This window comes from Phalaenopsis equestris, unplaced genomic scaffold (assembly GCF_001263595.1).
Source record: "Phalaenopsis equestris unplaced genomic scaffold, ASM126359v1 Scaffold000517, whole genome shotgun sequence".
Taxonomy (NCBI): Eukaryota; Viridiplantae; Streptophyta; class Magnoliopsida; order Asparagales; family Orchidaceae; genus Phalaenopsis; species Phalaenopsis equestris.
This window is the reverse complement of record NW_018164957.1, coordinates 1,299,298-1,324,748: the sequence shown is the minus strand read 5'-3', so window position 1 is coordinate 1,324,748 and position 25,451 is coordinate 1,299,298. Positions and strand designations below refer to the sequence as shown.

The following is a 25,451-nucleotide window of genomic DNA, read 5'->3' as shown; positions in this document are numbered from 1 at the left end:
AGTAGAACTAAAATTGAATACATGGAATGTAATTTTAGTAGTAATAGCTCTAGTGACAGAAGTGTGACTTTGGGTGATCAAATTATTAAAAGGTGTGAACGATTTAGATATCTTGGGCCCTTTGTCCAAAGCGATGGTGATATAGATGGGGATGTTAATAGTAGAATTCAAGTTGGTTGGTTGAAGTGGAGGAATGCTTCGGGCCTTTTGTGTGATAGAAAAGTACCGCTTAGACTGAAAGGAAAATTTTATAAGACGGTGGTGAGACCTGCAATGCTCTATGGCGTTGAATGTTGGCCTTTAAAAGAGAAGCATAATAATAAGTTAAGTGTTGCCGGGATGAGAATGATTAGGTGGATGAGTGGCTTTACACTTAGAGACAAAATGCGGAATGAATATATTCGTGATAGGGTTGGTGTAGCTCCTGTGACAGACAAAATTAGAGAAAGTCGTCTTAGATGGTTTGGTCATATTAAACGTCGACCATTAGATGATCCGATTAGGAGAGTAGATGTTTTAGATTCGACTTGTGTTAAGAAAGGCAGAGGTAGACCTAGGAAGACTTGGGCTTATTGTATTAAAAATGATCTTAATTTACTAGAACTAAATGAAAATATGACACTAAATAGGACGCAATGGAGAAAAAGGATTCATGTAGCCGACCCCACGTAGTGGGATTAAGGCTTTGTTGTTGTTGTTGTATAAAGTGAAAAAAAACACTATTAAACAAGTGACAAAAAGATGTACTTGAAGAATCAGAAAGAAAAAAAATTATATAAATCAAAATAGTTGGTGGTTGAATAATAATGTGCAAGAAAAGACAAAATGTGAAAAGTTATGTTATAAAAATTGGTTTAAATGTTAAAGCTTGGAGAATTAAGAAAAATATAAGGTGGCCTGTAGTGAGTCTAAGAGAATAATTTGTGACGCTAAAAATTATCTTTTTAGTGTTTTTTATAATAGTTTAGATACTAAAGAGGGTGAAAAATATATGTATAAACTAGCCAAACAAAGATAAAAGAAAGATAAAGATTTGACTCAAGTAAACTGTATTAAAGATGAAAATCAAATAATGTTTTTTTTAGAAGAAGATATTCAACATAAGTGTGTGAGTTATTTTGATAAACTTTTTATGAAATTTCTTAAAATATGATCGATCTTAGTGATATTAATATTCTTATCAATAATAAAATATTTTATTATTACCGTCGCTTTATTAAAAAAGAAGATGAGGAGGCTTTAAAGAGAATCAATGGTGGACAATCAGTGGGACTCGATGACATCCCCTTTGAAGTGTGGAAATATTTAGGAATTCGAGAGTTTCTTGGATTACCAAACTCTTTAGTATTATTTTAAAAACTAAAAAGATGCCTGAGGAGTGGAGAAAAAGATTTTGGTCTTCATTTTTAAGAATGAAGGGAATGCGCAAGAGTGTGCTAATTATAGAGGAATTAATAGAGGAATTAAGTTGATAATATGTCATACTTTAAATTTATGGGAGAGGGTAATTGAACATAGTTTAAAACGTGATACAAAGTTCTCATAATCAGTTTGGATTTGTCGTACAAGTCTACTATGGAAGCTATAAATTTAATGAGAGGTTTGATGGAAGGTTCTATATATAATTTTTATTGATTTAGAAAACAGCTTACGGTAAGGTTTCAAGAAAAGTCTTTTGGAGAGTTCTAGAATAAAATGTATTGATTTGAATTATATTCAAGTCATTAAAAACATGCATACTAGAGCTGTTACTTGTGTTCAAACAAAATGATGATTGACCAAATATTTTCCTATTTCAGTTGGATTACATCAGGGATCAATTTTAAGCTCATATCTTTTTGCTTTAGTAATGGATGCACTTATTGGACATTTACAAGAGGATGTACCTTGGTATATGCTTTTCGTTGATGATATCATTCTTGTGGATTAGACTAGAGAAAGAGTTTAGGAAAAACTTGAATTATAGATGTCTACATTGGAGTCCAAAGATCTTCGTTTGATTAAATCTAAAATTGAATACATGGAATGTAATTTTAGTAGTAGTAGCTCTAGTAACAAAGCTGTAACTATGGGTGATCAAATCATTCAAAGTTATGAACATTTTAGATATCTCGGGTTTATTGTTCAAAGTGATGGTGATATAGTTTTGTTAGCAGAATTGAAGTTGGTTGGTTGAAGTGGAGGTATGCTTTGAGCCTATTGTGCGATCGAAAAGTATCGCTTAGACTGAAAGGACAATTTTATAAGATGGTGGTGAGACATGCAATGCTCTATAGCGCAAAATATTGGCCTTTAAAAGAGAAATATAAAACAAATTTTAGTGTTGTTGAGATGAGAAAGCTTAGGTGGATGAGTGGTTTGACACTTAGAGAGAAAATACGAAATACATATATCCGTGATAGGGTTGGTGTAACTCCAATGGCAAATGAGATTAGAGTGAGTCGTTTTAGATGGTTTGGTCACATTAGTCGTCGACCATCTAATGATTCGGTTAGGAGAATAGATGTTTTAGCTTTAACTGATGTTAAGAAAGACAGAGGTAAACCTAAAAAAGACTTGGGCATATTGTATAAAAAAATGATATAGAATTAAATGAAAATATGACATTCAATAGGACACAATAGAGAAAAAAACATTCATGTAGCTGACGCCACTTAGTGGGATAAAGGCTTGTTGTTGTTGTATACCTATGCGGACGTAGATGTGTGCCCGCAAGCAAGCACCGCCGGTTTGCTAGCGGAGCGAACCTTTAAAATTTGAATTTTTTCTTCTTTTTTAGCCCCCAAAAAGCAAGGGCTCTTCACCGAATTTCTCAAATTGAAGTGTTTGGTGATCTTGTGCTTTATTTTGGGCGGTTGTTGCTTCTCCAAGTCTATGTTGCCTACTCCCTTTTTGGCGGTTTTTATCTATAAAATTTGGCATGTTGTTTCCTGCTCCCTTTTAGGTGTTTTTCACCTATAAAAGCAGGATTATTGCACTTGTTTTTTTTTTTATTTGGAGTTCTATTGTCTAAAATATCCCGAACCCATGAAGGCCACACAAGATATTAAAAATTGATGAGCCAGAGTCAATAATTATTGAGGATGCTTTGCAAAATCTTCTCGAAGAAGTTTCATTTTCCAAGTGATATGGTGGTTAAGTTGCTTGACCGTCTGATCAAAAGCTTGTACGCCTCCACCCACATATATCACAAATTATTAGGTGAATTTGTGTGTTGGCCTTCAGTTTCCACACGTGTCTGAATTGAATGAGATTATATCGACTATTGGATTATGTATTTATCAGTTATTTTGTTGGGTTATTATGATTGTTGTTGGATTGATTGTCTTTTCAGAAAGCGTGGTACTAAACTAACATTGGTGATTATGACTAAGATAAACAGGTTTATCAGTGATGTGCTTGGTTGAATATTTTTCAGAAACAAATTACTAGATCTTTGAATGAAGTAACCATTAAGAAAGATGGTCTGCCAAATTTATCTTTTTGAAAAATGAACAAGACCTTCATGGGAGTCGAAGAAAACTATAAGGACTTCCTATCACCCTTCATATCATGCTAGATGATGTACTAATAATGTTTGATTTTTGGAATATTAAAAATCTACAGTTCGAAGTACAATATGTCAAAAATTGAGTGAAGAATTTTTATTCAAAACAGGTCTTTATATTCATCTTGGGTGATTTCACGCTACGATGTTGAAGAAGTCTGAAAAAACGCATCTTGAATCAGCTTCTACTGCCCCCTTGAAAGCGACCCTTCGAGGATAGTGATTGTGAAATTTATCCTCCAAAGAAAAGTAAGAAAATGATTGAGTGAATAAAAATCGTTGGGCTGGCATTTCAAAAATTTATATTTTGGAGGTATTGAATCGCTTCTGTACTAGACTTCAACGACCTGAAGAATTTTTGTCTCTCTATACATAATTTTTTTTATGTTGCTTTCACTTATCAATTATAAAATTGTTTATTACAGATGATAAAATGATGAGTGTTGATATGGAGCTGAATCTTACCCTAAAAGTGTAAAATTTAGAATTTGTGAAAATCAAAGCATATATATAATTTTAATTTTGAGGATGTTGCAGGCTTAGAAAGCCAATTGCAGAGTGTAGAATCGAGATATCTACTATGATGACTTCCTTCTCTTTGTAGCATCGGGATCTGAAGAAAACTCGAGAAGAGCTCGCGGAGACGAGAGCTGGTCTTAGTTAAAATACCCAAAGTGAAGGTTTTAAAAGTAAAGTTGTTTGCCCATGAATAGGAGAATAAGAGATTGAAGTAAGGGAAAGATATTGATATTGGTGTTGGATCAAGGGTCGTTCATCGAGGGCCTATCTCCCAATCAGACATCTAAAGATCTCTCTTCTTATTCGAAATGTGAACGAGTTGAGTGATTTGAAGGAACACACCCTTGACAAGAGGGAGGAAGATGCTGATATTGACTAGTGTTTTGCTTTTGCTTATTTGTTTTAACTTTTGCATTTCCTAACAGTGTATTTTATTTAAAGCTTTTCATTTGCTTGATGTAGCATTTGTACTTTACAATAATGTGTTTGTTTTTAAAGGTTTTCGTTTGCTTGATGTAGCATTTATTATTTCTTATAGTGTGACTTCATGTGTTTGTAATTAATCATATTTTGCTTATAGTGCACTTTTTGTGATTCTGAATATTATTTCATTTCTTATGTTGCAACGTAACCTCATGTTGGAATGTTACTTAATTTGTGTAGACCGAGGAGTTGAGTGTTATAAAAAAAAATTTAAGTTTGATTTAAGGCTGTTTGTTGGAGTTGCCTAAATGACATTAACCTGTCCTAGGTTGTTCGCCGAATATGCTTGATGATGTTAACCCGTGTGGAGAAAGTTGAATGAAATTCACATAGGATAATAGACCCGTCCCAGATTGTCTACTAGAGATAATCCACGACGTTGAACTGTGCGGCCAAAGTGGAATGATATCCACCAAGGTACCGTATTCTAGGTTGTTTGCCAGAGATGCTCAATGATGTTAAGTTGCGTAGACAAAGTTGAATGAAATGCACTAAAGATATTAATATCATGTAGTATATAGTAGATTGCTATCTTTATCAACGTTAGTCATATCTGAATTATTTTGAGTTGGCTGATAGTTAATTGGCTGATGGTCATATTGGAATTATATTGTCCATAAGTTTTGTGTATGTACCAATATGAATATTTTAATGAAAATGTCATCAGTTAACGCTCAAATTTCATCAGTTTTAAAGTATGGTATTTCACAAAGTATAAAACAAAAGAGCTTAAACAACAAAAAGAGCGAGTCACTAATATCTATGTATTTCACCTTGAACATAGCTTTTGTTAGCGAGAGAAGATAGTTTCCATTCCATTATCAAAGAAACCACAAAATTGGTTTACATAAGAAATGAATACTTCTCAGTCCTTTTCAAAGTCCAAGTACACTCACTCAATCGAAAAAGAAGCTCAAAGAAACCCTCATAATCGTTTTGCCTAACAAAGATGCTTTTCTCATATGCACTACCCATGCCTAGCTAGGAGATCCTGCATATATAGGTTTTAACACTCATAACTATATTGATGTGATAAATTAACAATTCTACCTTTGGCTTTATTGTGGAAAAATTTGAATATCTTTTATGACTCATCTCCAAGCCGAGCACTTTAAGTTTACAAACCCCGATGGGTTTAGCACAACACAATCCCATGCGACTCAGATAACTCCTAGAATTGAATGTTGAAGAGAGTCCTTTGAAATTTTGCATGATATTGAATTTTGTACATTGTAAGTTGTTATTTTCTTTCACTGAATTCAGACTTGACACCAAGGTAGATTGTAAAGTAAGTATATTCTATTTGATCTTCCTTTTAATGTAATTCTATCATCCCATGTTCGACTTTGCTACAACTTTTGTTCTACAACCAGGAAGTTCACCTTTTTCTACTTACCCAAAATGCGATGCTCCGACGAAGGTGAAAACATAACGTAAGTGGCTGTCAAATTTTCATTTTGCAACACTTAGTTATCATGACAATCAAAATGCTACTGCAAACATTAAGGAACTGAGTTCCACAAGAATATATGTATTTGCATCACTTAAATCACTTAAAAATATGAATTTCATTTTCAGATTGGGTACAAGCCTAACCACTTGAAAAGTTCTTAATTGCACTATCATGTGTCCTCCAACCTTTACTTCCACGACCAATAGTTCTACAAAACACACGCACACTTGTATGGAACTATTCATCACGAGACATAATATGAACAAGCTAATTCAAGAACTCACTGATCCCTTCACTTAGATTTTGCTATCATAGAAAGAATATTATCATAATCAACAGTAGACCATGTTGCATTTGCATATGCTGATATTATTTTTCTTGGCTTTTAATTGCTTGCTCCTAGTGCGCCCCGTCCCCTCGCAACATGTTTTCATGAAAATGCTTATATGAGTGAGGTAAATACATCATTAATAACAAAGCTTGATCTTCATCATCTACAATCATATCAGTATTCCTTATATCACGAGCACTATAATTAAGCCCATTCAAATGTGAATTAATAGTTTTACACTTTGCTTTGTCCAAGATCTTTGTTGATACCTCCTCCCACCAAACACAACTGTATTGAAAAAGATCTGTTTCATCCGTCTCTGCCTTTTCTTCTTTAATTGTTGTTACTGGCATATTCGAATGCCCAATGAGTGCTTTCATAATTTCATGTCAAATTAGAAGACCCCACAACTAGGGTTGTAAATGAGTCGAGCTTAGTGAGCTCAGGCGGGGCTCGTGTTCGGCTCGTTCGAAATTGTTTGTGTTCGAAATCGGCTCGTGAACAGTGTGTTCATGTTCGGCTCTATTTAAATATTCGTGTTCGTGTTTGGCTCGTGTTCGACTCGAAATTAGCTCGTTAAAATTAAACTGAAAAAGTAAATGTAAAGTATTGGATTCGAACCTGGACCAATTGAATACAAAAGAAAGCGCATAATCACATTACCAAACGAGCAGTTACATTTTAAACTTCGAGCAGTTATATTTTAAACTTAGATATAAATCTATATAATATATTATTATATAAATAATATATATATTTTTTTTATTTTGAGCTAAAACGAGCCGAACACTAGCAAACAAAGAGCTGTTCGTGTTTGGCTCGTTTATAATTTAAGCTTTAAGAACTTGTTTGTGTTTGACTCGTTTACTTAACGAACGAGCCGAACACGAGTTGTTCACGAACAACGAGCTTTTTTGACAGCCCTACTCACAACCTGATTCTCTAAAGGGCATAACTCTTTGACCTATGAAATTTCTCGACCTTGAATTTTATAGCCATTATACTCCAAACTATGCTATCAAATTGTTATGATAAGAACTCCAATACTCATTGCAGAAGTATCACTAGAGTGAAGTACAATTCACTACAATGTAAACTCATGAAAGAGATGAAGCAATGCGCAAGGTTAGAAAAACATCAATTTTTACGTGCTTCAACTTGAATAAAGCCCACATCTCTAGGAGATGAGAGAGAATCCGATCTACCATCGAAGATGTCGGAAATTTGGTGTATGCAATAAAGTATCACTCGCTATCCATTCCCAAAGCCTAAATACACATGCTCTAAATCAAAGAGACTTTCACAATAATTCTACCTCACAAAGATTCTCTTCTTGTATGCACCATCAGACTCTAGTGGAGTTTGTAAGTTGAAGCTTCCAAGTCTTAAAGAAACCCTTGCTGCCAAGATGAATAAAAACTGAGAATGAGAGAGTTCAATCTCGAAAAACCCTAGCTGAGAGATCTTACGTACATAGCTGCCATTCCTCAAAAGGAAATATTCCCTAGCATTTTTTTCCTTAGCTATATTGAGTCAATAAATTAACAATAAGAAAATGGATGCCTGACAGATCTTAAGATATTTCCATCCTACTAGACAACCTCGTAATATGCAATCATTGAATGGTTTAAAATTAAAAGAAAGTATTGGCATGACCTCCATTACTCCTTTTTCCGCTGATTCTAATGTGGTGTACATCGGCGAATATTGGAGAAGTTTTTATTGATTAGTATTGTACTTTGTTGATTTTCAAGTTTTTACTTTTTTTTTTCATTTTTATTTTTTCTCATGTTTAGTTGAGTTGTTGACCTATGTGTTGAATAGGTACTCCATATTCCATATCTGGGAATTCTGCGACAAACAACTTTGTGAACTTATAAGCAATATGATTTTTTGGCAGTCCTCTATTTTAAAGCTTGAAGTCATAAATTCTGTGATTTAACTTTAATTCAATCTTGAAGTCATTACTTTGGCGTTTTAACTTTAATGAAGGGCATTTTACCGTGATTTTCGCTTGAGAATCATTTTGACATTCCTCTTCATGATTTTTTTAGGAGTTGGCCCACAAACAACAATACTTCTTCTGGAAGAATTATAGGAACAATAGATTAAAGCACATTACACCTCGTCCTCTCCCTGAGCCAGCTGCTGCTGCTCCACCCCCAACTCCACCCGCTCCAGTGCCCCCCATGCCTGCTGCTTCTGCACCAACCCTCCCCCCAATGCAAGTTGTTGGACAACCTGGATCTGCTCCTCCCAAAGTTGACATGCGAAACAACATGGTGGATCGCAGAAAGAGAAAGTACGTTCTGAACTTCATCATACATGTTTTAAAATCTTCTTGATGCAAAACTTTGTAATTTATGAAAGTTTATGGTTGTTTTTTTTTCTTTTTATGTGATACCAAAATGGTGGCATAAATACCTTTAATAAGTATTAAAATGCCATGCCAAAGTTGTAATGATTATTTATATTTAATTTTGTTATGCTCTGTGGCATGATGAATGGTGATCTCATAAAAAAATCTTTTGTGTTGCGCATAATCAACAAAATCGTTTTTTATCATGTTTTTCACATGACTAAGATAATAAAATACTTGTTTCAAGCAACTGAATTCGGAACAGAATAAAAATGCAAATTACGAGACCATACCATAAAAATTAAAATGTTTAGGACTATACACTAAGCAAAGGATAGAGTTGAGCAAGGCTAACTAGAGATGTCATGAAGAAGAGTTGGAGTTGAGTTACGGTGTCCTTTGAAAATGTACTCGCTAGAACATTCAAGCACACAAATTCACGAATAAAAACAGGAACAGAATATTGCTTGTAAGTATTCATGCTACATTTTCTGTGAACATTTACTGCTCAATAAAATACAACTCTAGTTGCTAGCGTTTTTCTTTTGGGTCATAAAATGGATCTTTGTCATTTGACATTAAGTTTGAATCTACCTTTGTTACCATAGAAATAAATTGCAAGATAACTACCTGATGTGTATGGTATTAAATTTTTACGGTTTGATCTTCCTTTATATGGGTTTGCTGCAGTTTATTTTTTGGTTGATACAATGATACCAAAGCATCATGATTTGTTTGTTAAAGAAAAAAAACTTGGGTTGTCAATCTCAAATGACAATGCTTGTTTTAAATAATAGTTATGTAATTAGACTATAGTATTGTGCTAACTTGTAATTAGAGAGTTTAGTCTAGCCTACTTGAAGTGATTTCAATTTTGGAGTGAGCATTAATTTTGAGTTGAGCTTAACTCACTCAAACGTTGACAACATCACCGCTAATAAGAGTCATGCATCATGTTTTTGTTCTTTCTCGGGAATTTCTAGTTATATACATTGATGATATTTTGACATATTTTAAAGTAAGTGGTGAATATTCTATGCATGTTTTGAAAGCTTTGGACTTTTATATATAGAAAAGTTACATTAAAATATGAAGAAGTGATGTTTTATGATATTATTTACATCTTTTGTGATTTATTGCATTTACTCATAGATTTTTTGTTGATTATGATAAATTTAAAGTAATTAATAATTTGACTGTACCAACTAATGTTCATGAGATAAAGGATTTTTCATTATGTTTCTAAATTATATATATGATTGGTGAAAGACATTCAATATTGTGATCATATGAACTACTACTACTTTAAGAAAAAAGTTTAAATGAACTTAAGAAAGTTAGAGAAGTGATTCTCTCTTATTCCCCTCCACAAGTTACAACCTTTCCCATTATTATATGGGGGTGATTGGGGCAAGTATAATAAAGACTTATAATTTACCAAATATAAAAACAAACAAAGAAGGAAAGAGATACAACATGATAAGAAAAGAATAAAAAATAATAAATTTGAAGTAGGAAATTCCCTCCAATAGCATTCACAGAGTGAACCTGTGGGTCCCATATGGTCGGCGTTTGGGCCACTTAATAGGGACGGAATACCACACTCTCTCTCAAGCTCGGTCATAGATGTTGTAAAAACTCAATTTGGTATTTAAATCGTTGAAGTTGCATGGAGGTAGGGATTTAGCGAAACAATCAATGACTTGAAGATGAGTTGGAATGTAGATTAAGTGTATAATGTCACCATTGATCTTTTTAGAGATAAAATGTCTATCAATCTCATTGTGTTTGGTCTTGTCATGATGCACAGGGTTCTTTGTAATACTAATAGCCAATTTTTTGTTACAAAACATCTTAATGGGATTAACTTTTGAGCATCTCAACTTATTAGTAATTTTTGGATCTACATTCCTTCTCAAATTCTCAAAGCAACTGCCTAATTCTCAAATTTTGCACTATTTTTGGAGACCATTCCTTGCTTATTGCTCATCCATCTGACAAGATTTTCGTATATATAGGAACAACACCCAAGAGGATGTACATTGAATTAATCATCCATCTGACAAGATTTATCGACTTTAAGCCCATATCTTTTTGCTTTAATTATGGATGGTCTTACTGGACATCTACAAGAGGATGTACCTTGGTGTATGCTTTTTGCTGATGATATTCTTCTCGTGGATAAAACGAGAGAAAAAGCCCAGGAAAAACTTGAATTATGGAGGTCTACATTGGAGTCTAAAGGCCTTCGTTTAAGTAGAACTAAAACTGAATACATGGAATGTAATTTAAGTAGTAATAGTTTTAGTGATAGAAGTGTGACTTGGGGATGTTAATAGTAGAATTCAAGTTGGTTGGTTGAAGTGGAGGAATGCTTCGGGCCTTTTGTGTGATAGAAAAGTACCGCTAAGACTGAAAGGAAAATTTTATAAGATGGTGGTGAGACCTGCAATGCTCTATGGCGCTGAATGTTGGCCTTTAAAAGAGAAGCATAATAATAAGTTAAGTGTTGCCGAGATGAGAATGATTAGGTGGATGAGTGGCTTTACACTTAGAGACAAAATGCGGAATGAATATATTCGTGATAGGGTTGGTGTAGCTCCTGTGACAGACAAAATTAGAGAAAGTCGTCTTAGATGGTTTGGTCATATTAAACGTCGACCATTAGATGATCCGATTAGGAGAGTAGATGTTTTAAATTCGACTTGTGTTAAGAAAAGCAGAGGTAGACCTAGGAAGACTTGGGTTTATTGTATTAAAAATGATCTTAATTTACTAGAACTAAATGAAAATATGATATTAAATAGGACGCAATGGAGAAAAAGGATTCATGTAGCCGACCCCACATAGTGGGATTAAGGCTTTGTTGTTGTTGTTGTTGTTGTTGTATAGGAACAACACCCAAATGTGGATCTTCTGTCTATGAGTTATCCTACCCAACTAGCATCAATATAAACTTCTATCTGTCTGGTTTCTTAAATAATGAAACCTCAATTATATGTAAACTATCTTCGAATATTATTCATTTAGACTATTTATATGTTGACTCACAATGCTGACATAACAAGCGATATCAGGTCTAGTGTGTGACAGGTAGATAAGCTTTGTCATCAATCTATAATATCTACGTTTTTTCCATTTGTGGGGTTGTTTTTCCCTGTAAGTTTAACATTTTGTTGAAATCCATAGGTGTCTCTACATGTTTACACCCTATCATTCCTATCTCTTTGGTTGGTCTAGGATGTACTTTATTTGGGATATCACAATTCCCTTTTTGGACTCGACAACTTTCATCCCTAGAAAGTAACTCATAGCTCCTTGATTCTTGATATCAAATTCAATGGAAATAACTTCTTTAACCTTCCTAATCTCTTTTTTATCATCTGCTGTCAGGATCATATCAACTACGTAGACAATGATTATAGCTTTCTTACCCTTCTTGTTAGAAGCATAATCGAGGAAGATACATTTGATGGATTTGAGTCAAACATTGTGTAATTTGGTTGATGAATATGAACAAAAGAGAATCAAATATTTTTAGAGGAAGTTTGGGTAAGAAAACTGTAACATGAGCTTATGTGTCCAACAAAATATCGAGAGGGGCTTTGAATCTAAGGACGCTGCTTGACATTCTATTAATGATGTAGGTGCCTGTGAGCATTGTATTTACCTAAAAAGTTTTTGAGACATCGGAAGAAAATATTATAGACCTAAATACATCAAGGAGTTATTTATTCTTTATTTTAATTATCTCATTTTGTTGTGGAGTTTCAGCATAGGAATTCAAATGGATGATTCCATTATTTGTAAGGTAGGATCTGACGATTGAGTTGAAGTATTTCTTTGCATTATTAGTTTTGAGAATCTGAATTTTACACTGGAACCGAGTGTAAATCATATCATAGAAGTACTGAAAGATTTGTATAGTTTCAGATTTATGCTTCATGAGATTATTGAATTGGTTCTAGTGTGATTATCAATGAAGGAGACAAACCATGTGGCTCCATTGATAGTTTTTAATTTTGATGGTCCCCAAATGTCACTGTGGATGATAGAAAAATTATGTGAGAGTTTGTACTGAGACAGAGGATATACATGACAATATGCTTAGTTAATTGCCAGATTTGACATTTATAAAATTATTACTTGTTATTAATAAAGAGATAGAGGTACAAATTTGCAACATAATAAAAATTGGGATGACCCATACAACAATGACATAATATAACCTGACTGTCAACAAGCTCAAACACAACCGACTTGGGAACATGAGAAGAGGATGATGGAAAAAGCACTTTGGTGCTAAGTGAATAGCTCTTCTTAAGCAGGTATAGTTCTCATTGTAATTCAACACTGTCAATCACATTTCCCGTATTCACCACTTGAAATTCACCAGAGATAAATTGTAATTTGATAACATAATTCAAGTATTGAGTAAGCTTGCTAATTGAAAATAAGTTGCAATTTCGGTGGCGAACACATAACATAAAGGAAAGATGAATTTATTAGGGGACTTACAATTCTCCTTTACCAAAGATCATGGAGTGAGATCCATTGACAAGTCTTACAAATTTGGAGGCAGTGATCTCTTGGTGTTGATGAGAGCATGAATGTCTCCGGTCATGTGATTAGAAGTACCTGAATCTATTATTCAAGCTCGAAATCTTTCATTGTTAGCAAAATAAGAGGACTTGATACCTTGGCATGTCTTCAAGCTGGTTGGCTGCTCAATGGTGCTAGTAAAAAGTTTCTTCAACACATCCAACTGTTCCTTGATGTAGGGACTAGGGCCAGCCAACCCTTAAGAAGAGGTAGAAGCATGGACCTTGCTGTCTTGGTCTTTCCTTCCTTGTCCATGCTTCCATTGTATAGGTTTTCTATGTAGTTTTCAACACTTGTCATTTGTGTAATCAAGTTTCTTACAGTGTTTACACAACGGGTGATTCTTATTTGACTTTGAATCTTGGAAGGAGTTGTGCGTGTATAAACCGAGCTCTCAATGCTCGATGAACCCATGCTTCCTGCCATCATGAGCTTTTTAATACTTTTTTCTCTTTTAACTTCAACAAATATTTCCCTAGTGATAGGGAAGGACTTTATCTCTATAATTCTTCCTCTAGCCATCTAATTCTTATTTCGACCCAGTAAGAGCTTGAACATTCTCTTCTTCCTTACTATTGTTTTTTACATCATAGTGCTTTGAGGCACTTTCTTACATATGTATCATACATATCTAAATATAACCAGTACCTTAATAGTGTGCTATAGTATCGAGTAACACTCAACTCTTTTTGTCGAAACTCATGTAGTTTTGTCTCGTTCTCTAACAATGCTGCATTGTTTTCAATACTAGAATAAGTCTTTCCAAATCCCTTGTGCTGTCTTGTGAAGAAAGAAAATTTTTCCAACTTCTATGGTTATAGAATTGATCAACCTAGACATGGCCACATGATCCTGGATATTCCATGAGCGATAAAGAGGATCAACAGGTTCAAGAATGGCTCCTCCAGTGAGGTGCTTTCCCTTACCCACAAATGTACATAAAAGCTGATTGAGACAATTGGAGAAAATTGTAGCCATCGAGTTTATGATTGGTGATGAGGGAAGAGATTTCTGGCTGTTCAACCGTATTTGTTTCGGATTCGGTATCACCTTCTGTGGTAGGACATGAAGTCTTCATCACATATTAGGTGATAGATAGGTTGGTTAACCACTAAGAGGGAAATCAGCGGCAGGGAAGCAGGAAGGTGCTGAGAGTGGAGGATTGCAAGAAAGAGGACAGCAGCAAGGCAGCAGAGAAACACAACTGGTGTTGTTCTTTGCGGCAGGCCCCTGAAAATCAGTCTGTGGGAAGGCAGTGGCAAGGCTATGCAGAGCAGGAATCTGCAGGCTTATGCTGCTGGAATCAACACAGGGTGCCGGTGCTGCTGGTTGCGTTGAAGGCTGCTGGAATCATCAGCAGTATGCCACTGCTGGGTGTTGCTGAGACAAGGAGAAGGGACTGCTGCGGGGACAGGACTACTGCAGGAATGATGCTGGAGTTCAGGTTGGGGTTGTGGCTGAGATAGGAGGGCTGATAGAAGTACGGCAGAGGAGGGTGCTGTGCGTGGACAGCAGGAGGCTGGCGGAGGAGTGCAGAACAGCTAGGATTCTCCCTAGGACTTTGAAGCCATGAAGAAACGTAGAGAAGCTATTTTCTCTTATTCCCCTCAAGCCTAAGTTACAACCTTTCCCCTTATTATATGGGTTGCGGCTAGGGCAAACATAATAAAGACTAGTACAACTTACGAAATATAAAAACAAAAAAAGAAGAAAAGACATACAACATAATGAGAAAAGAATAAAAAGAATAAAGCTCAAATAGAAAAATCTGCCCACCACCGAAGCATCACAATACACCAAAACATTAGCCCTGAGAGCCGCCCCTTAGCCATTTTTATAAAAGCTCACCTCCACGGCCATGGAGGGAGTGTAGAAATTTTCTCAGAGAGAGCCCCCCCCCCCCCCCCCCCCCCCGTGGATCCCATATTATGAGCTATCTGGGCCAACTAATGGGGACGGAATTCTGCATGAACAAAACTTATTGATAGCGCTTCTGTTGAAATTAAGGAGAAGCTTATAATCACACATATGCTTAAAGTTCCAAGTTTTGATAAAGTGTTTGAGGTTTTGTGAGGTATCTAATATTTGTATTTTTGCTAAATCGAAAGGGTCATCTGATCGTCTATTTTTGTGAGAAATTGAATGAAACTAAGCAGAACTATCATATTATGATATATAAGTTTATGTTGTTGTGCAGACACTTTGTTTTTGAAGATATTTTTTGGCATTAAGAATGTGTCTTTTACTTTGATCATCAAAGTTTGAAATTTTGAATTCATAAGAAAAGGTAAGATATGTACATTTAAATCGGGTCGAGTTATTAGAATAGGACATTTTGTCATTAAACATTATGTTGGAGTTGAGTATAAGTATATTAATATTTTGAGTCGGATTGTTCTTTTTCACACAATCAGTTTAAAATGTCTTGTTTTGATCACATTAAAGATGAATATATCAGTTATAAATACTTTAGTGAAATGTTTTCAAACTTGAATAATAATTCATCTATGCCAAATAATGGCTTTATGATTATTGAATAATAATTAAACAGTGTGGCCATTTGACTCTAATCGGGGAATTTCTTTTACATTTATGCTGATCTTCATATGGTATGCCCTTATATTATATATAATACTGTGCTATTCTATCCTAAGTCATCATAGCTTTGTGTACTATATATACTATATTTTGATTTGTTAGTGATCATTATGTTACGCCAGTCCCCTGGATTGGCTTGACCCAGCCAGACCAGCTGGCCTAGCTGGCCCAGCCTAGGGGGGCAGGACCCTTAGTTGCCTCTTGTGAGGATTCCGACCCACGAGCGGGGCTCATTAAGCCCCTTATCATGTATGCGAGGAGTGAAATTAAGGGGTTTTTGGGGGTGTTTTGTGAAGATTAATCACTTAGGGTTTAGCTTTTTGTTTGTATTCGTATAATTTTCTTTCTTGTTTTCTTATTCCTAGTGGCTCTAGGGATTGTGGAGAGTCGATGTACCTCTTGAAATGTAGATCATCCATTGTATCGTGTTTGTTTACTTGGAAATTAATTAAATTAAGCCTAATCTGTTTTTTTTCACATGTTTCTTGTAATTTGTTCGTTGATTTTGGCTCTGATTTGTGTCAAGGCATAGTTATAGGATTCAAACAGTCATCCAAGATATATATTGAGGGGACAATAGCTATTCTACCAAGTACAGTTCGTGTTACTGAGGTCATCAGTGCACATTCCCAAACTGTTACAGGAGTTTTACGACAACACAATTGGGGGACATTTTGAGGTACAAAAGTCATACAGTTGATTGTCGATAGAACTTGTATTATGTGGGGGATATGTAGAGATGTAGAGGACATAGTGGCTAGATGTGATGTGTGCTAACGACACAAGTATTTGATTATGACATCAATAGTGTTACTGCAACTCCCAGTTTTGCCTTAGAAGGTCTAGAAGTAGGTGACAATAGATTTTTTAGAGGGTTGCCACGGTAAGGGGGATTTACTGATATATTGGTTGTAGTGGATCACCTGAGCAAATATGCACACTTCATTCCATTGTGACACTCTTATACTGTTATCTCAGTTTTATTTTATTTATACGGGAAGTGGTTCATTTTCATGGTGTTTCGGAATTTATTGTATTAGATAGGGACAAGATGTTCCTCAATCACTTCTGGAAGGAACTATTCAGGTTATAAGGGATAGTTCTAAAGAGGAGTAAAATATATCATCCCCAGACTGATCGAGCGGAGGTGATTGACAAGAGTGTGAAGACGTACCTGCATTGTTTTGTATCAATTACGCCGAAGCTTTGGACAAGGTGGATTGCTTGGGTTGAGTAGTGGTATGACACTTTATACCATCCTGCAATATAGACCACACCTTTCAAGATTTTGTATGTGTGGGATCCACCTCACCTGATACATTATGTGCATAACACTACTATCTAGTGTAGACCGATAGGAGAGGGGTATGATATTGGCAGAGCTCAAGAGACATCTTTTGAGGGCCCAACAAATCATGAAGAGTAAGGTTGATGGACATAGGATAGAGATATAATTTGATCCCAAGAACATGGTTTATTGGAAGCTGAATCTTACAAGCATAAGACGGTTAGGAGAAGTGAGAAGATTTCTACATGATCCCTATGAGATTGTGGCACACATTAGGGCAGTGACATACCGTCTGAGGTTATCACCACTATCATCATTACATCCAATCTTTCATGTATTACAGTTGAGACGTGCTATCAAAGATCACAAACTCTCGTCTTCATTTCCTCCGACGCTGACAGAGGACCTTGAGGTGGTTTTGGAACCTTTGGAAGTGGAAGAGGTGTATCGAGGAGTGATTGGGGCAAATGAGGTGCTGATTAAGTGAAAAAATTTGTCAGATTATGAAGCAGCTTGGGATCCCCATGAAGTGATTCAGAAGCAGCTTCCTTCTTTTAACCTTGCATTGTGTTTCTTTGGGAGATGAGTATTATTACGTCAGTCCCTCTTAGACTGACGCATTAGCTTTAAGCCCCTAATCATGTATGCAAGGATAGGAATTTAGGAGATGGGGTGGGGGGGGGGGGGGGGGGGGGGGTATGGGAAAGTTTGAATGTCGGGTGCTTCGGTAGAGCTAATCAACTGGGGTTTGCTTTCTTGTTTGATTCCTACAATTTTCTTTTTTGTCTTCCTGTTCTTACCGGTGTTTAGGGATTGTGGAGAGTCGGTCTGCCTCTTGAATCGTAAATCACCCATTGTATCTTGTTTGTTTGCTTGAAGATTTAATCAAATTAGCCCTAATTTGAGTTTTTCCACATGTTTCTTGCATTTTATTTGCTGATTTTGGCTCTGATTCAGATCACATTATTACATATTAAGGCACATTAAATTATATCTTGGTAGTGTTGCAATTGCACCTGCCATGTTTGAAATTAGAAAAATTATGATTTAATGTGCTCTCCGGGGCATAATCGAAGGTGAACTAGAGTCTATCATTTTTAATCAGGAAATGGGATTTTGCTTGAAAAACGGACAATGTTTATTCCTCTGGCCCAATTTAAGGTATCACTTTCAGTTTTAAGATTATGTCCATGACTGATGATGGGTTGTTTGAAAAGAGATGTAGTGGACATACTTTCACGTTGTATAATTTATTATATTGCTTAGGGGAAATGAAATGATAATGGATTTATGCACCTTTGAGTATTCTATATGAACTTCATTGGGAGGATGCTACTGCGGATTTTGTGTTAGGACTATCACCCCCAATAAAATGGCACATTTTCTCCGTGTTATAAATTTTTTGTTGTTTTTAACATTGTTTAGTTGTCTTTCCATGAAGTAGAAAAATTTATATCAATCATCTAAAACCATTAGACATGAATATATAATTCATGAGTTATTTCTGACAAAAACTTAAAAAAATTGCAAATTTCGTTAAATTTTTTATTGCTGTTCATAACAAATTGATGGGCTACTTAATGGGAGTTTGGGTGATATGTTATGTTGTCTTATTAAAATGCATCTTTCTAGTTGGGATTTGACATGGCATTTGAATGAGTTTGTATATAATTCATACAGTAATAACTCTACAAGCCTAAAATATTGTTGAACTTCTTTAAACTTTGTTATCCGCCCTTGACACATTTTACCTATTTGTATGAAGCACATTCATGATTGTTTTAAAAGATGTGGGCTTCAAAGCAAATTCATGAATTTTCAAATAGAATACCATGTACTTGGTGGTTCTAAACACTATATACCTTTGAAATCTTTCAGGTGTTTCAATTCAATAATTATGGGAAAGCCCTTCTTCTATGTGTTACTGGTTCTATATTAACTGGCTTGAAATTATTTCATGCTGCAGGAAAGAAGGTTGAAAAATCAATCAACATTAAGGATAAGAAGGGTTACTGATTACAGGTAAAATTTTATTTTGTTTCTCCAGATTATGAGTAATACCGGTTGCAAGCAGTTTTTTTTTGTTTTTTACCTTCTTCATATTATGAGTTATCCTGTTCGCAGTTAATTTTGGGAAATTTATGTACATACCACCTATTCTTATGTATTTACATATCTAACCCCTAAAGTTTGATATTTACACTAGTGACACTGGTTTTATAAACCTATGCATGAAAAGTTTTTTTTTCACTTTTAAAAAGTTAATAATTAGGATATTTTTTTATGTGATGTTAAAATTTTGGGTGTTATAAATGTAAATATGAAACTTAAGATATTAGATAGGTCAATGCATAAGAATTGCGTGGTATGTAATTAAATGCCCCTTAATTTTTCTATTTTTGCTTTCTAATTTTTGATATGTTTGTTAACAGAGTTACTCTATTAGGATGCCATTGTGTAGGAAAATGGTCAGGATGCATGTTGATGTAAAATTCTTGGTAGAAATATATATTTTTAAAAGTTTTCACAATGAAACAAGAAGATAAATAATGATGAACTGACGGTTTAGTTAGTTTGTTATACAGCATTTACGATAAAATTTGAAATTAAAATCAAAGCATCTTTCTGACAAACCAAATTAAAATAATAAACTGATTGTTTCAGTTTGTTTCTGGTTCGGTTTTCGGTTTAATAACATATATCTTCAGGTACTAATTTGTTATGTTCAAGCTTTAATTTTAAATATTTTTTAAATGTTTTGATCACGTTTAATTTGATTGATTTGCTTTAAATTGATGGATAATTGAAGGGGTTTTTACATACCTAGCACTCAAAACTTACCTATTAACATATTTCACATCTAAACTTCTATATTTACAAAAAAAAAATATTTTTTCTAGCTTCTGTTAATGGATTCCGTCTCCAACATGTCCTCTAGCAATCTCACAGGGGAGGAACTCTCTCTCACTCAACCATCTCCCCCCAACAATATACAAAAGATTGCAATTGAGAAGGGTTGTACCTGGCTCTCTTTTTTTTTTTCCACACGACAGATAACAAAAGGTCCCACCTTTCTCCGCCGGCGGTATTCCCTTTTTTCTGTGCCGGCTTCCTTACCTCAAAACCACCTGACCAACCCCATCTCCCTTCACGCCACAAAGCTTTGGCCTCAACGACAACCTTCCACAGTTCATGCACCCAATCGCCCCTTTCCCTCTCTTTCGCACGCTGCCCTACGCCGCCATGCCCTCCCTACCAAAACCCTTGGGGCTCATGCTTTATTTTATATCTCCATCTCTCTCCTCTGGCCTCCCACTCCATTGACAAAAACAAGAGTAACACCGTGCCAACCTCCCTCTCAATTTTTGTAAATATAGAAGTTTGGATGTGAAATATGCGAATAGTTAAGTTTTGAGTGATGTGACTGTAAAAACCCCCATAATTAAATTATCTTGGAGATTTTTAAATTGTTGTTAACACAATAAATTTACTACTCTAAACATAAGTATTGTACTTAAATAAGTTCGGTTTACTTTATTTAGTTTTATAAATTTCAAAATCAAAATAAAAAAAAGGACTTTTACATACATATCACCCAAAACTTTAATATTTACCTATCTCACACTTAAATTTTCATAATTACAAACATCATATGAAAAGTGACACTTATTATCACATTTTAATAGTCTAATCCATCTTTTCATCCATAGGCAAAGTGTTCTGTGTAAAAATGAAAAGTTTAGATGTGAGATAGGTAAATCCATAAGAATTGGGTGCTAAAATGAAATATTGATTTCAATAAACAGTCAAGCAGCGAGACCATGTGATTTGGATTAATTTTAACCCTGTGCTCTTCTTATTTTTATGAAATTTTAATACTTATTTTGTGAGCAGGAAAATGTTATTGAAAATCATAATAATACCTCATGATATAATTTCCAGTTGTGGGATGATTCTCACTGCTCTCTTCTGCAATGGGGATGGAGCCCGAAATCCCCATTTTGTAGTCTTCTAAACTTGTTCCTCCTCTCTGCTCGATGAGTTTAAGTGGGAATAATGTAAAAGTTTATTGTTTATGCAAAGTGATTATTGTAAATTTTGTATTCCTTACAGAGGAATTTGCTTGAAATCTTGGTCGTCTGTTTGATGTTCTTCTGTTTCTGTAAATGTGAATCATATAAGAGCAAGTTTCCGATAAAGTAAGAATTGACATGGCTGTACTATAATTATTAGGGAGATTTACATATGTACCACTTAATTCTTATGTATTTACATATCTAACGCTTAAACTTTAATTTTTACATATATGTCACCATGCCTACGCATGAAAAATGTGTATTCACTTTTTTAAAGCTAAAATGATGAGATTTTTGATGTGATATACTGGATGGTATTAATATAAGAAGTGAAGTTTGGGTGTTAGATAAGTAAATGCGTCGGAATTTTGTGGTACGCTTGTAAATGCTCGTAATTATTATTATTGGAAACTATATTGTCGTCTAATTCAACACAAAAATTTAATTTAATTCTAATGTTTGTTTTGACGAACATAAAATACTGAGGAAAATTTCAGTGAATTTTAAACATATCCACCAATTTATTTATGGTATATTATGAATTTCATAGATTTGATTGAGCTAACAATTCACTATATAATTTAGAATACATTTTCAAAATAGGTATTATATGATTTTAAATTAGTTAATTTGATAATTAAAAAAAAATTAAAAAAGCCTGGTCGCTCAGGAGGGGGGCGACTGGCTTGCCACGTCATTTGCCAGTAGGAGCCAAAGGTCAGAGCAAATAGCTACTGAATAAATTAAATTATTTTTTTTAAAAGCTGAAAATCATTTATAGTATTTCATTTAATTTGATATTATAAAATTAAACATCAGCTGGGCTTTGGGAGAAAGGGATATCTTATTTAAAATTGATGGAATTTTATAACTATTAAATTTATTTAATGTATATTTAGTTATTTAAAAATATTTTTTTTATTCTAATATAAAACCATTGTAATTTCAGTGGGGCTAGACCTGTTGCGAATATGGAAATCGATCCACAGTTTAAATTGACAATTTCTCGTATTTGACAGCAAATTGGATTTGATATTCTAAATTAATTGCTCTTATTTCTTTCCCTGGATTTTCTACAGCTTTTCTTGCATGAATTTTGTCATCTATGATTTGCTGCATAAGAGAAAATGAAATAATTAATGGGCTCAATTAGTTATTTAATCAATTCTTTAGTGGTCTATTAGTATGATAATATTAATAAATAGACATGCTACAACTCCCCATGTAATCTCTCTCAGGCGTTGATTTTACAGAGAGAGGAGAGGAGAGGGAGAGGAAGAGAGAGATGGGAAGTCTTTCTTATAAACGTCGAGGCGCTTGACGATGTAATTCCCCAGCTAATAAAATTCTACTGCAACTCCTTCGACGTGAGCAAATTTGTCGAATCACGTAAATATGTGTTTCATTGTTTCTTTTCTGCTTTGCAAATTTTTCTCGATCAGATTTTCTGCTTTATTGCCGTCATTTTTCACAATAATTGGTATCAGAGTCTTGGTTCAGATCTAAGGAAAAACGATGGTTAGAGATGAAGTGATGACATTAGTGATCGAGAAGTTTAATGAAACTGATTTTGGTTACTAGATGATGCAAATAAGTGACTACTTATATAGGAAAAAAACTTCACCTATCGTCACTAGGAAAGGAGTCAGAAAATATGGATGAGGCGAAATGGAATATGTTGGATCGACTGATTCTGGGGGTTATACGATTAACCCTGTCAAGATTTGTTGCCCATAACTTTATCAATGAAAGGACCACTGCGGATCTCTTGGCAGCTTTATCATGTATGTATGAAAAGCCATCAGTGAATAACAATGTGCACTTGATGAAAAAGTTATTAACTTAAAGATGACAGAAGATGTGTCTGTCACTCAGCATCAGAATAATTTCAACACCATCACAAATCAATTGTTGTACATGAAAATTGATTTTAACAATGAGTTACGTGTGTTTATATTGTTGGCTTCATTATCAAATAATTGGGAAACCGTGAGGATGATAATTAACAATTATGCGGGTAGATCTAAACTAAAATATGATGATATTCGTGATTTGATTTTCGCTGAAGAGGTGCACGGGAAAGATTCTGGTGATACATCAGATTCAAGTTTGACATTGAATGTTGATTTCAGAGAGAGATTACGGGACATGAACTCAAACCGAGGAAGATTAAAATCAAAGCTTGGTCAGGAGACAACCTGTTAAAATTGTAGCAAAACTGGCCACATAAAAAGGAACTGCAGAAATCTCAAGAGAAGGAGAATAGTAAAACTAATGTTGTGACCGAAGAAGTATAGAATGCGCTTTTGCTGAATTACTTGCAGTTCACAGTTCTATTGAAGACTGGATACTGGATTCAAGGGCTTCTTTCCATAGATCTTCCCACCGAGAATTAATGTGAAACTATGTTGCAGGTAACTTTAGGAAGATATATCTGGCTGATGGAAAAGCTTTAGTCGTGGTGGGGATGAGAGATGTTTATATTGCCCTCCCTAATAAGAGCAAATGTACTTTGGAAAAGGTTATACACATTCATGAGTTGAAGAAAAACCTTATTTATGTTGGACAACTCGATGAGAGAGTTGAAGAAAAACCTCATTTATGTTGGACAACTCGATGAGGGTGGTTATACAATAGTGTTCTTAGATAACTCCTAGAAGGTTACCAAAGGAGAATTAGTACTTGCTCGGGGTAAGAAAACTGACACACTATATATGACTATATTTTTACTCAAAAGTGTTGGTACTACAATTCCAGAGAACACGACAGATTTGCGGCATTGCAGACTTGGTCACATGAGTCAGAGTTATAAAGAAATTTTAAAAGATGAAAATTCGAGCAAGTGGAAGCTGACCATGAAGAAGGAGACGGATTCCCTGCAAAGGAATTAGACTTGGGAGCTAACAAAACTTCTATCAGAGAAGAAGACATTGCACAACAAGTGGGTGTACCTTGTAAAGACTGAGCTTGATGGCAGAGAAGAAGACATTGCACAACAAGTGAGTGTACCTTGTAAAGACTGAGCTTGATGACAGTAAGAGATACACGAATAGACTTGTTAAAAAAAACCTTTAATAGAGGCAGGATATTGCCCGTATAGTGGGAGTTATAAGCAGAAATGAGAGTAACTTAAGAAAGAGCTTGAAGGTACAAGACTATGTTGACATTGATATGCCGACTAAGGGTGTTACTCTTCAGAAACTGAAGTGGTGCGCAACTTCAGTTAGTCTTCTAGCTTGAAGACATGGGCTTTGAGTTGCAGAGGTGGAGGTTATCACGTTTGAAGAGAAGAGCTACGTAGCCAGTATACTAGTCTCCAAGTCAGAGATTTGTTGCGAACATGAAAACCAGTCCATTGTTCAAATTGACAGTTTCTCATGTTTGACAGCAAATTGGATTTGATAATCGAAATTAATTATAAAATTAATTATTCTTAATTTCTTCCCTAGATTTTCTACAGTTTTCCTTGCATGAATCCCGCTATCTATGATTTGCTTCACAAGAGAAAAGAAAATAATTAATGGGCTCAATTAATTATTTGATTAATTCCTTAATGAGTCTAATAACATGATGAAACTAATAAATAAACATGCTACAACTCCCCTTGTAATCTCTCTCGGGCATTGATTTTACAGAGAGATGAGTGGTGGGAAAGACGAAGAGAGAGAGAGAGTTTTTTTTATAAACGTCGAGGTGCTCGACGGTGTAATTTCTCAGCAAATAAAATTCCTCTGCAACTCCGTGAACAAAGACAAATTTGTCGAATCACGTAAATATATGTGTTCCGCTGTTTCTTTTCTGCTTAGCAGGGGCTAGACCCGTGCATTTCTCATCATTAATCCACCTTTATTATTATAACAGTTTGATTATCAGAACATGCTCCTTATTTATTTATTTTAAGTATAACTTTACTTTATTTGTCTAATGAAATTAACACCCTATATTCCTATGTATTTACATATTATATATATATATATATATATCATCTTATGCATGCATTTCATTTTTTTTTATATCAAAGTAGTAATTTTTTTTTTAGGTGACACAAAATATTTTGATGGTATAAAGGTATAAATGTAAAGAAATAAAATTTATATGTTAGATATATACATAAATTTGAATTGGGTGGTATGTTTGTAGATGCCTCCTTTTATTTCATTTTTATTTTTATTCTTTTTCTTTATTTTCTTTTGTT

At 34.6% G+C, this 25,451-nt stretch overlaps 1 protein-coding gene across 5 annotated transcripts in view; it reads left to right on the top strand.

Moving 5' to 3' along the window:
- The window catches only part of LOC110028626 (mediator of RNA polymerase II transcription subunit 31), a 25,250-nt gene extending 3,838 nt beyond the window's left edge, over positions 1–21,412 (top strand). The window contains exons 5-7 of one of the 5 annotated variants that reach the window (XM_020730547.1): positions 8,388–8,635; positions 19,147–19,202; positions 21,075–21,412. In XM_020730547.1, coding sequence (XP_020586206.1) covers positions 8,388–8,635; positions 19,147–19,159 — 261 coding nt within the window. In that variant the 3' untranslated portion in view covers positions 19,160–19,202; positions 21,075–21,412. Of the gene's footprint in view, positions 1–8,387; positions 8,636–19,146; positions 19,203–19,612; positions 19,632–20,080; positions 20,633–21,074 lie in introns of those variants that run through there. The other 4 variants (XM_020730550.1, XM_020730552.1, XM_020730549.1 and 1 more) reach the window with 4 other exon arrangements.
- Positions 21,413–25,451: the final 4,039 nt, after the last annotated feature.